The sequence below is a fragment of the Mugil cephalus genome, chromosome 16, assembly GCF_022458985.1.
Source record: "Mugil cephalus isolate CIBA_MC_2020 chromosome 16, CIBA_Mcephalus_1.1, whole genome shotgun sequence".
In the NCBI taxonomy this organism is placed as follows: Eukaryota; Metazoa; Chordata; class Actinopteri; order Mugiliformes; family Mugilidae; genus Mugil; species Mugil cephalus.
Window position 1 is genome coordinate 8,472,506 of NC_061785.1, and position 13,609 is coordinate 8,486,114.

At 40.8% G+C, this 13,609-nt stretch overlaps 1 protein-coding gene across 1 annotated transcript; it reads left to right on the forward strand.

The window, feature by feature from the left end:
* The first annotated feature begins 8,407 nt into the window (after positions 1-8,407).
* LOC125022255 (GTPase IMAP family member 8-like) lies at positions 8,408-13,339 on the forward strand. The gene is made up of 5 exons (XM_047608741.1): positions 8,408-8,630; positions 8,726-9,409; positions 10,399-11,157; positions 11,755-11,961; positions 12,054-13,339. Exons 1-5 carry the CDS (start codon positions 8,606-8,608, stop codon positions 12,188-12,190), a joined length of 1,812 nt encoding a protein of 603 aa, XP_047464697.1. The 5' UTR covers positions 8,408-8,605; the 3' UTR covers positions 12,191-13,339.
* Positions 13,340-13,609: the final 270 nt, after the last annotated feature.

The following is a 13,609-nucleotide window of genomic DNA, read 5'->3' on the forward strand; positions in this document are numbered from 1 at the left end:
GTGAATTATTTATTGTGAATTATCAATGTAACTTAATATATGTATCTACTCTAAAGGACTTTAAGCTTTAAGCTAAAATACAATTTTTAAACTTTTTAAAACTTTTTTTAAGTTATATTTTTGTTTCAGGTTAAGTGCTGAAATAATAACCTTGTTTTAGAGAACATTTTATTGATTTAAACAAACATTATCTGCCAATTTATTTCCTTGTGAATCTGTGGTGTGTGTTGAGGTGGTGGATGATGTGATGTCCACAATTGTTGAATACTAGGAAGTGAGATCTCCAAGAACTAATGTGTATAATGTTGTTGCATTTACAGAGATAAACACACATTCTCCAAATCTAAAAATAATCATGTAAATAATAAAATGCCGTTATACTGACAGAATTGTTACGTCCGACCTAGGGGAACCGAATGTAACATGGAAAGGACGCCCCCCTCTCTCTCCCACTCCCAAGGAAGACCATACAACAGAGCTGCAGACCAACAAATAATTATTTATTTAATCAACAATGGTAGTGATAGGCTTCAGGGTGAGCATGGCCCAAAACAACAAACAAAAAAAAACACTGTGCCCCCAAGCTGACTTACCTAATCAAAAATAAAGGAAATCAAAATACAGGTTTCTAACCTGACTCCCTATAAAAATAAACAGGAGAAAAGGGTCCCAACCAAAAAGAGCTACTCACCCTTACTACTACCTGGTCTGCTAACAAATACAAATTGCCAAATCACACACAAATGCCTGGTTCAGTTGGGAGGAGGGTCAAGAGGAGAGGAAGAACTCCAAAACGACGGCCATTTTATAGGGTTTCCTCCCGCCCATTCACCAATTGCCAGCCAGCACCTGGAGACCAACAGAGGTGGCACCACCCTCAGGCAGGGAGAAACAGCAAATGGAAAAGGGAAAAAAAAAAAAACAGCACAGACAAGTCATACATCCAAAAACAAATATTACACAATGACCCTGGGTCATAACACCCCCCCATCTAAGAACAAACATTTCCTCCCCACAGGACATGTTTGATGCACTAAGTCCTGGACAGCGCATCAGCCATGACATTGTCTAACCCCTTTTTATACCGAATGTTTACATTAAAGTCCTGGAGCAACAAGGACCAGCGCATGAGGCGCTGATTGCTATTCTGCATCCTATTGAGGAACACGAGCGGATTGTGGTCAGAGAAAACAACGGTTGGCTCAGCATTAGACCCAAGGTACACTTCAAAGTGTTGCAACGCTAACAGTAAGGCTAAAGCCTCTTTTTCAATCGTGCTGTAGTGCAGTTGGTGCTTTTTGAGCTTTTTGGAAAAGTAGGATATGGGATGGTCAATGCCACGCCCATCTTCCTGGAAAAGCACTGCACCGACGCCAAGTGCACTGGCATCCACCTCCAGTTTGAAGGGATGCCCGAAATCTGGGGCGGCAAGTACAGGCGCACTACAGAGGAGAGCTTTAGCGGCCTCAAAAGAAAACTGACATTCTTCTGACCACTGGAAGGGAACTTTGGGGCTTGCTAAACTTGTCAGTGGAGCCACTACATCTGAGAAGTTTTTACAAAACCCACGGTAATATCCAGCCATACCCAGAAAACGCCGGAGCTCACGGCGCGTTCGGGGGGCTGGAAAATCTACGATGGCCTGCACCTTGGCAGTCACGGGACAGACACGTCCTTGTCCGACTATCTTACCTAGATAGGTAACAACAGCCTTCCCAAACTCACATTTGGCCAGATTGAGAGTTAAGGAAGCTTTACACAAACGTTCAAAAATCTCCAAAAGGGTTTTCACATGTTCAGTCCAGTTGGATGAATAGGCCACAATGTCATCCAAATAAACCTCACAGTTTCTCACCCCGCAAAGAACTGTGCTCATGAGCCTCTGGAAAGTGGCTGGGGCGTTTCTCAGACCAAAGGGCATAACAGTGTACTGTAAGAAATGGTCGGGGGTGACAAACGCACTTATCTCAGAGGCACATGGGCTCAGGGGGACCTGCCAATATCCTTTTAGAAGATCTAACTTACTGACATATTTAGCTGAACCCACCCGATCGACGCAGTCCTCCATGCGAGGAAGTGGAAAGGAGTCTGGTTTATTCACGTCATTTACCTTACGGAAATCATTACAGAAACGGGGAGTTTGGTCAGATTTAGGAACCAGGAGCGAGGGAGAGCTCCATGGACTAGTACTCGGCACAGCAAAACCATTTTCAACAAGGTATGATGCTTCTTGTCGCATGATGGCACGTTTTGCTGGAGGCACCCTGTAGGCGTGCTGTTTTATCGGGGGGTGATCTCCCACATCAATATCATGACATAACACCGTAGTTTGAGTGGGGATGTCGCCAAATAGGGTTGGGTAACTTTTTACCAGTTTGCCAATATCAGATCTGGCAGAGTCAGACAGGTGCGCCAAATGGGTCTCTAGATTTGACAGGATTTCGGAGTTTCTCAGGCGCGCGCAGGCAAAGGAGCTGTGTCTGTCACTCAGCCCGTCAACACAGGGATCGTATGGAGGCTGTGCAACCGACACTGCGGCAACAGGCGTAACCATGGGAGGTGGAACACTCTTCTCACGGTCAACATAAGACTTCAGCATGTTAATGTGGCACACGCGAGTCTTCTTTCTGCGATCGGGAGTGTGGATTACATAATCGGTCTCGCTGAGCTTCCGGTCAACGACATATGGACCACAGAACTTTGCCTGTAGACCAGAACCAACAAGAGGTAGGAGAACTAGTACGCGCTCACCAGGGGCGAAGGTCCGCGCAACAGACTTTTGGTCAAAACGCATTTTCATTTTGGACTGAGCAGTGGAGAGTGAATCACGGGCCAAATCACAAGCGTGATGCAATCTCTCCCTAAAGGAACTAACGTAGTCAAGGATGTTTTCACTTGAACTAGTTTTGTTTGAGAGAACTTTCTCTCGCAACAGACGGAGAGGGCCGCGCACGGTGTGGCCAAACACCAAATCGGCTGGGCTAAAACCTAACGCTTCCTGCAACGTTTCCCTCACAGCGAACAACAACAGGGGCAGTCCCTCATCCCACTCACGATTGTTCTCGGTACAATATTTGCGGAGCATAGCTTTCAGAGTTTGATGAAAGCGCTCTAACGCACCCTGACTTTCAGGATGATAGGCGCTGGAAGTGTGGTGTTTCACGTTTAGCTCTGACATGACCTGGGCGAAAATTTTTGACATGAAATTCGATCCCTGGTCACTTTTGATGCGCCTTGGAAGGCCGAATGTGGAAAAAAACTTGACGAGCGCTTTTACAATGGCGCGCGCTTTTAAGGAGCGCAACGGGACACCCTCAGGGTAACGGGTCGCGGCACACATCACAGTGAGGATGTACTGATTTCCAGACTTTGTTTTTGGCAGAGGACCCACGCAGTCCACGATGACATGTTCGAATGGCTCTCCAACACTAGGGATTGGCTTTAATGGAGCTACAGGGATTACTTGATTGGGTTTTCCTGAGACCTGACATGTGTGGCATGAACGGCAAAACTTCGCAACATCTGACTTAAGCCCTGGCCAAAAGAAATAACGGAGGATACGGTTGTAGGTTTTTCTGATACCTAAATGACCGGACATGCTATGGTCATGAGCCAAACCTAGCACCTGGGAACGAAACTGCTGTGGCACTACAACCTGAGTCACAGACTCATATGCTGGACCAGGATGAGGGGACCAGCGGCGCATCAGAACTCCATCAGCTATCAGGTAGGACCCAGACTTATCACATTTTGGATCTGTTGCAGGAGAGAAACATGGAGACAAAGTGGGATCAGTTTTCTGTGCTTTGATTAGTTGTTCTCTGTCTATTGAAAGTGTGAGGGTTTCAACATCTGGCTGGAGCTCAACAACAACATTCTCTTTAGCATCTGAGAGAGAATCTGTGGGGTCAGAGGACATAAAAGAGTCACTGAGATCCACCAAGTCTCCATGTTTCCGGGCCTGAGCACGGGTTACAGCACACACAGGAAATAAAGGAGGTGAACCGGGTGCAGCAGAGCTGGAAACGCACAAATCTGTTACTGGGTTTTCAGTTACCTCTGGGGATGGAAAAACCTTACCACCTGCCAAATCATTGCCAAGGATCAGATCAATACCAACTATTGGCAGCTGGGGTCTCACAGCGACTTTGAATTTGCCTGACACAATCATGGAGGTGAGCTGAAGTTACGACGGGAGTTTTTGAGTGGTCTAGGGCTCCGGCCACTGGGGACTGGTTCACGGCACACTGGGGGAGAAAAAACACTTTTGTGTGTTAACAAAAATTCATCAGCAAGCACAGCAGCATCAGTGAGTGAGGTGACTTTTTGCTCATTCAGATAAATGACAATTTTCTCAGGTAACCGGTTTTTTAATTCCTCCAGCAAAATGAGCTCCCTCAAATGATCAAAAGTAGTTACCTTACTGGCCTGACACCACTTGTCAAACAGAGCACTCTTCTCCCTCGCAAACTCAACATGTGTCTGGTTGGCAGTTTTTCCACAGTTCCTGAATTTTTGTCTATATGCCTCTGGTACCAATTCATAGGCTCTAAGGACAGTGGCTTTCACTGAGTCATAATTGAGGCTGTCTTCAATAGACAAGGAGTTGCACACTTCCTGTGCTTTCCCAACTAGCTTACACTGAAGTAGCAGAGGCCACACACTCTTTGGCCAATGTAGTGTAGCAGCGATGCGTTCAAATGCACTAAAATATGAATCGACTTCAGATTCCCTGAATGGAGGAACTAGTGCAATGTGCCTGCTCACATCAAAGCTGTCATGGGGACTGGGCGTGGTTGTCTGCGTGGGTACAGGGCTGGCAGTTACAGCAGTTCCCCGCTCTAACTCCAGAGCCCTTACTCTCAGGTGCATAGTCTCCACCTCCAGCTCCCGCTGTCTCAACTCAACCTCCTTTATATGCAGGGTGAGCCTCAGCTCCTCTGCATTCATGCCAGCTTGGGCCTGGGCGGTTGGGAGTGGGGCAGAAACACCTGCAAGATCACCTGGCTCAGCTCCGACCATTGGAGCTGGCCCGCCGATTAATCCCCTCTCACTCAGCTTCACATAGAGTAGATCATGTATCTCCTCTTTCTTTGCACCAGTTGGCACATGCACCTCTAACGAACTGGCAATAAGGCCCAAATCAGCCTTTTTACACCTTCTTAAAACCTCTGCGGTTGGATTAGCCACAAACTCCTCCAATTTGAACTCCATTCCACTTACACATCTGCCCCCACCACAAAAGAAAACTGCCAAACAGACAAGCAGAGACCACGAGAGAGAAAAGGTCAATTCACTTTACACAACGAAACAGAGAAAGAACGACGAGCCCCCATTCATGTTACGTCCGACCTAGGGGAACCGAATGTAACATGGAAAGGACGCCCCCCTCTCTCTCCCACTCCCAAGGAAGACCATACAACAGAGCTGCAGACCAACAAATAATTATTTATTTAATCAACAATGGTAGTGATAGGCTTCAGGGTGAGCATGGCCCAAAACAACAAACAAAAAAAAACACTGTGCCCCCAAGCTGACTTACCTAATCAAAAATAAAGGAAATCAAAATACAGGTTTCTAACCTGACTCTCTATAAAAATAAACAGGAGAAAAATGTCCCAACCAAAAAGAGCTACTCACCCTTACTACTACCTGGTCTGCTAACAAATACAAATTGCCAAATCACACACAAATGCCTGGTTCAGTTGGGAGGAGGGTCAAGAGGAGAGGAAGAACTCCAAAACGACGGCCATTTTATAGGGTTTCCTCCCGCCCATTCACCAATTGCCAGCCAGCACCTGGAGACCAACAGAGGTGGCACCACCCTCAGGCAGGGAGGAACAGCAAATGGAAAAGGGAAAAAAAAAAACAGCACAGACAAGTCATACATCCAAAAACAAATATTACACAATGACCCTGGGTCATAACAGAATGACATGGTGATGGTTTTCAGGTGTAGAGTCTAGTTTTCTGAATTCATACTTAAAGAAAAATTCTTTAAGAAAATTCTTTAAAATTATTTGTGAAGACTGCCGCTCAGCGCCAAAGAGGCTACTTTTACTGTAATAAATAAATGGAGTCAAGCTAGATAATAACAATGGAAAATTTAAGTATGAATTTCCTACAAAATGAGTGACAAAATATGTGCAAGGCTTCGGCAGATCACAAAAATACTGCATATGTTATACAGCTATGGATGCTGTTGGTAGACGTTTTAACCAAGTACATTTCATTAATTATCAGTTTCAGAAAAAACAAGACAAGTAGATAAACTTCTATATTCCTGCTGACAAAACATGTCCTGGACAAGAAAAACATTTCTGTGACCCACTGATGACCAGCAATTTATACTATATTTATTAACTGTATGTTTTCTTTGTATTATCATTCTGTGTATTTGCTCATAATATACATATTATTTGCATGTTTCAGAATAAATCACTAAATCAGAAAATCAGACATGTTAGATTCTAATATAATGAAGTAGGTCTTTTGAAATCCATGTAATGTCAAAATGGATGTAAATGTGTGTGTTACCGAGCAATAAAGTTCTAAATTCTCATCTCTCTCTGAGTTTCTCTGGGATATTCTACGACACTATCTGGGTTCCCAATCTGCTACTTTTGGAGAACTTAATTTTTGGCCAACCAAGTCCAAAAGGCTATTGCTGAAGAAGGGGGACGTCAAGCTACAGTACAAATATATTGGTTTAAATGATGCCTTGTAAATATGTTTGTTTACCAGATTTACTCTGGTTTGAATTATGATCTGCTTAATCTGTGAATTACACATATCAGCTGCAGACTGGGATTCTGTCTGAAATGACTTGCTGTGTGTTATATTTATTGTGTACTATTTTGTTCCATATGACAACATAAACCAATATTAAAAATAAATGTCACAAAAAGAATCACCAGTTAAATGGTAGAGACATGGCAACTGTGGACAAACTCTTCCTCTATAGCATTGTGCAGAATGTGGTGTTGTAACAGTATAAAAGTACAACATTACAAACCAAAAGCTACAACATGTGGCACACATTTCACCCTAAAAGCAGCTCCAAGCCTCCGGAGAGCACTAGTGTGGTGACCATGAAAGCTGAGCTACATATTGTGTAGGTCTTCCTGAGGGTTGCACGATTTAAGAAGTTCTAAAGTCCACTGTTATGTGGTGAAAGTCAAGTCGTTGTTGGTGACATCACAAATGAAAACACAAAAGAAAGTAGTGCTTTGTATCAATGAAATCTATATTCCTGACCTGAATACTGACTTGGCACGGCAATGAAGTCAACAAACTGACAACTAGTCTATGCAGCCTCTTGGTCCTTCTTTTGTCCATAAAATAGCCCTGATCCGTCGAGGCATGGACTCCTCTAAACAACTGAAGGTGTGCTGTGGTATCTGGCAACAAGACGTTTTCAGATAATCCTTGAAATCCTGTGAGTTGTTGTTGTTGTGATGGATCAGACTTGTTTGTCCAGCACATCCCACAGATGTTCAATTGGACCGAGATTTGAGGAACATTTTTGCTTTATGGGGGGATGCATTATCCTGCTGGAAGACGCCACCGCCTTTAGGGAAGACTGGTTCCATCAAAAGGAGAAACAACAGTCGTGAAGAATGCTTGGGTAGGTGGTACATATCAAAGTAACATCCATCTTTGTGCTATATGGCACAAGGCTAATGTCCTGTGTGGACAGATCAAACTTTACTCTATTAAGACAAACACAAAAATGCATGTTTAGTGACTGTTATCCATGTCAAGAACATCACAAAAAGGTTATAGAAACTATAGAGTTAAAAAAATCGGTGAAGATATATCACACATTCACGTGACTGATGTAGTGATGGCTCCCACTCAGTTTGCTACCACTTCTGTTGAATGAATGTTTTGCATTTATCATATGAAAAAGAAAATTCTTAAATGCCCCTTTGTAAGTGAGTGAAAAAGAAGAAATGTGAGGTGGACAAAAGAAGAACACAGAGGCAATAAAGGCATCTGAAAACTGACAAAATATAACTGAAAATTTAGTCATCGAATAAAAACGAGACAAAAATGTTAGGGAGTCTGATTGGATCTCTGGACATTCACAATCCACAACCACAATTGGAGTTGGCAGAGGCAGCAGGTAGAGGCTGGCACTGGTAAGCTGCTCTTATCTCTGGACACACACTAGAACAACCAGTTCAACAACATCCCAGAGGTTATGTTTACAAGTAACCAAGGCATGAAGACATGACAGTCAGTACTAACACATATTAACGTCTGTACGTAGTTCATGGTCTGTAAAGGCTATTTAGTATTTAGTCTGTCCTAGGCAGTTTAAATCTGCCTAGACAAGTGGTGAAAATATAAGCAATCACTTATTTCCCATGATATATATTTAATACATTGACACTCCTTCTCTTTTCACTTTAATAGTGAAGAGTATAAAGGGACTTGGCAACTGAACTTGTCAGTCCGGTTTACCGTGGGCGGAGAATGCTACAAATAGAAAGTAAAAACAGTTTGACTTGGTGTTTAGAGGTCAGTGTAGTCAAAGACATGACATGAAGAACACATTGGACGCCATTAGAAAATATCTGTCATTAGTTTTTCAGAAAACATGGAGAAAGCTACAGCTGTCAGAGGTGAGTCCTTAAATGAAATCTCACATTGTGAATGATAGATTGTCTTCAAGTACCCTTTCTTCCTGCTACTAATTATGTCTTTTTCTTTTTGTCAGAGCTGAATGCAGTTCTTGTGGGATCAAGAAGCGCCCAGAAATATTATGCTGGAAACATGATCCTGGGAAAAGAGATGTTTGATCCTGGAGAAGAAACATGTTGTTGTGAGAGGGGAGAGGCGGAAGTATGCGGGAGAAGAGTCTCATTGATCAAAGCCCCTGGTTGGCTGCGAGGATACTGCCTCTGTGATACATCAGAACTTTACAAGACAGAAGCGATTCTCAGTGTCACTATGTGTCCACCACAGATACATGGTTTTATCCTGGTGATAAATGCAGAAATGCTATTCAAAGATAATTACAAGAAGGCAACCCTGGAGCACATGCAGCATTTCTTTGGTGAGACAGTGTGGGATCACACCATAGTGGTCGTCATCCACAGAGGCCACCTGGGCAAGACCATTGAGCAATACATCAAGGGTGAAGGTGCACCACTGCAGTCACTTCTGGAGGCATGTGGAAACAGATATCACAGTCTTTGTGATGAAGGCAAAGACAATGACATGATGGTCAAGGAGCTGTTTGAGAAGATTGACGCCATGGTGGCAGCAAATAGCTACTATGAAATTGACAGTACGCTAGTCCAAAGTGCTGAGGCGAGGAGGACCGAAGTGAACAAAAAAGCAGAGGACCGGCGTCTGCAGTCACATCAACAAAGGGAAACACTCAAAGCACTTCTGAGAGGTCAGCTCATTTTGTTTACTTTTATGAGTATGTAGTATATTAAAACAAAAAAATTGTAATAAGTTAGATTACCCGTGAAAAAATGACAACGTTAGTAGCCTAACACCGTTCATTTTAACGCTGTTACTCCCATCATTGGAAACGAGTGTCCAGTGTCTGTACACACATACTTTTGAAGCAATAGGGGTGTTTCCACTCCTAGTTTCACATTTGTATATATTTGTAGTGGAAGAAATAAGACGATGTAATTGAGTATTCAGCCTATACAACCTTCTTTTAAAAGAATGCTACAATTCTTTCTTTATATTATTTATCTGAGCTTTCAGTCCCATCCCACAGTCTGGTAAAAGCTAGTAACAGACCTTTTAACCCTTTATGGGGCAAGAAACCACACACCATGTATGGAACCACATATTGATTTTCAACATGGATTTTTTAATTTTCATTAACAAAAGTAAAAAGAAAGTCATTGTATGACCTATAATAAGACTTTAGGTTTGAAATTTGGAGTTTTCAAGTATTTTGATGTGTGTACTATAAAGCAGGGCTCTTCAACGTTTTTCAGGTTAAGGACCCCGAAACCGAGGAGAGATTAAGTAGGGCCCCCCTGCGAAATATATGTGTTCCATATTAAACTCGACCTAATGCTATTTATAAATATACATTATTATAATTATTATTTTGCATTCAATATTAAGCTGTCCCTTATCACTTTACTAAAATATGTTTGATTCACGTTAATGTGTATTTAACTAAATTTAAATTTGTGGGGGAAAATTTAAAATATACAAATATAAAAAATGTCTAATAAACCAAAGGTTTTGCGATGCCCCTTCAGACCCCTAGGGAGTCCATGGACACTCTGTTGGAGACATATGCAATAAAAGGTTAATCATATTTTACTCTGTTGGAAACTAAAATGTAAAATTAAATAATCCAAGTTGCAATATTCCTAAATTGTCATCTGTAATAAATGTCTTGTTTTGCAGAACCAAAACCCAGCCTGAGAATCCTGATGGTGGGGTGGGTGTTTTCTGGGAAGAGTGCTGCAGGAAATATTATCATGAGATCAGATGTGTTTCGTTCTGGGGAAAGGACAGTGAAAGCTTTAAATCAACATTGTGAGGTGGCTGGAAGAGATGTTGTCATTGTGGACACGCCAGGTTGGTGGAAGTTTTTCCCACCTGCGTTTAATCCTCCATCTTTGAAGTCTGAGATTTTAGAAGGAGTGTCTCTCTGCTCTCCATCACCAAATGTCATTTTGTTGGCAGTAACACTTGACACATCATTTACAGAGGAACAAAGAAGAATCACAGAAAGCAACATGAGGCTACTTGGTCAGGGAGTGTGGAGACATGTGATTGTGCTGTTTACATTGGGGGACACTTTGGGGAACAAAACTGTCGAGCAGTACATTGAAAGTGAAGGAAAGCCTCTCCAGTGGCTTATTGAGAAATGTGGAAACCGGTATCATGTGTTTAACAAGAAGAGAGAAGATGATGATGATCAGGTGATCAAACTGCTGGAGAAGATGGAGGAGATGGTGGCAGGAAACTACTTTTTTTACCTCAGTGCTTACCCAGAGGATCCACAACCTGAGCAAGAAAGAAGTGACGAATTAAGTGAAACCAGAGACGAGAACACAACCAAGGAGGTCACAGAGCAACTTACCATCGAATGGGATCGGAGGAACTGGGAGAAACATCACATCCTCAAAGGAAACAACAGCATGGACTCACCACCGAACAGTAAGTATCCAGAGATATATGAAAATATATAATTAATTTACACATAGATCAGAAGATAAGAAAATTATTTCCCAGTAAATAGTGAAGATACTAACTCAGGGGTTTTCAACCTTGTATATTTAGACCTACAGCCTGATCAGGCAAAATAAAATGGTCACTTTGTGCACTAATCCTGATTAAAAAAATAATTTTATAAAAAAAAGTCTCAAGGGTCGCCAGAAATTAGTGACATCAAAATAGTGTCAAGACCCAAAAAGGGTTGGAAATCACCCTTTTACATTACACATAATGTATATAATTAAAAACCTATGAAAGCCCTGTGATAAAAAAAATAAATAAAATAAAAAAAGTTTCTAAAAGGAAACCTCATTCAGTCAAAATAAATCAGGTGGTTCAGGAGAAACAGACTTAGTGGCACTAGTTACACATTATTTTTTTCCTGTTGTAACATACCTACTGTATGAAAATGTGTGCAACAGGAAATGTGTATTAAAGAGAAACAGCGGTTAAACTGTTTATGAAGAGAGAATGAAATTTTTTTTTTGCTTGTTTTTTAGTTTTACACATTATATAACGCGTGTTTTTTGTCTTTTGCAGTGAGTGAAAGTATGAAGTCTGGGAATTCAGAAAAAGATGATAAAGAAATGAATTACCAATATGAAGATGACGAGTTCCAGAAAAGAGCGACTGAAGATGAAGTAGGAGCGAACAATGAGAACCCATATATGAGACTATTAGAGAGAGAATGGAGCAGACGAGAAGCAGTGATGGAACAGGCAGGATGGACACATTTCTTCTCTGCAGGTAAATAAATCAAGCTGGCTAACTTGTATAATATTTGTCATTTAAGTTTTGTAATGCTTTAACATTTCAATACTCATTCACATTTTCCATAGAAAAATCCGAGCCAGATGTTGATCAAGTGCTGGAATCAAGAGCAAAGGTGTCTGCATGGTTGAAACAATTAGATTCAGGCTGTGGAGGTACGATTTCCAGTGTGGGGCCAGAGGAAGAAGCAGCTCAGCAACACTGACATTTTGCAAAGTACTCATTTAGGGCAATCCCAGACATTTATCATTAAAAATGTGTATATACATAGTTTATATGTTTAAAATTAAAATTATTAAAATAATTTATCGTGAATTATCAATGTAACTTAATATATGTATCTACTCTAAAGGACTTTAAGCTTTTAAGACATCTTAACAGAAAGAAAGTTACTTTAATACAATTTTTAAACTTTTTAAAACTTTTTTTAAGTTATATTTTTGTTTCAGGTTAAGTGCTGAAATAATAACCTTGTTTTAGAGAACATTTTATTGATTTAAACAAACATTATTATCTGCCAATTTATTTCCTTGTGAATCTGTGGTGTGTGTTGAGGTGGTGGACGATGTGATGTGCACAATTGTTGAATACTAGGAAGTGAGATCTCCAAGAACTAATGTGTATAATGTTGTTGCATTTACAGAGATAAACACACATTCTCCAAACCTAAAAATAATCATGCAAATAATAAAATGCCGTTATACTGACAGAATGATATGGTGATGGTTTTCAGGTGTAGAGTCTAGTTTTCTGAATTCATACTTAAAGAAAAATTCTTTAAGAAAATTCTTTAAAATTATTTGTGAAGACTACCGCTCAGCGCCAAGGAGGCTACTTTTACTGTAATAAATAAATGGAGTCAAGCTAGATAATAACAATGGGAAATTTAAGTATGAATTTCCTACAAAATGAGTGACAAAATATGTGCAAGGCTTCGGCAGATCACAAAAATACTACATACAGCTATGGATGCTGTTGGTAGGTTTTAGTACGTTTCGTTAATTATCAATTTGTGAAAAGACAAGTAGATAAACTTCTATATTCCTGCTGACAAAACAAGTCTTGGACAAGAAAAACATTTCTGTGACCCACTGATGATCAGCAATTTATACTTTTTTTTATTTTTAAGATTGTTTTAAGACTGTTTTCTTTGTATTATCATTCTGTTTATTTGCTCATACTATACATATCATTTGCATGTTTCAGAATAAATCACTAAATCAGAAAATCAGAAATGTTAGATTCTAATGTAATGAAGTAGGTCTTTTGAAATCCATGTAACGTCAAAATGGATGTAAATGTGTGTGTAACCGAAACTACTTTAGTTTTGTTGCAATAAAGCTCTAAATTCTCATCTCTCTCTGAGTTTCTCTGGGATCATCTACGACACTATCTGGGTTCCCAATCTGCTACTTTTGGAGAACTTTACTTTTGGCCAAAAGGCTATTGCTGAAGAAGGGGGACGTCAAGCTACAGTAGAAATATATTGGTTTAAATGATGCCTTATAAATATGTTTGTTTACCAGATTTACTCTGGTTTGAATTATGATCTGCTTAATCTGTGAATTACACATATCAGCTGCAGACTGGGATTCTGTCTGACATGACTTGCTGTGTGTTATAT

Bases quoted from the DNA above. Each gene is read 5' to 3' on its own strand.
- LOC125022255 (XM_047608741.1), top strand. From the start codon at position 8,606: ATGGAGAAAGCTACAGCTGTCAGAG. The intron at 8,631-8,725 runs GTGAGTCCTTAA...TCTTTTTGTCAG, and splicing joins GAAAGCTACAGCTGTCAGAG to AGCTGAATGCAGTTCTTGTG. The intron at 11,962-12,053 runs GTAAATAAATCA...CATTTTCCATAG, and splicing joins GACACATTTCTTCTCTGCAG to AAAAATCCGAGCCAGATGTT.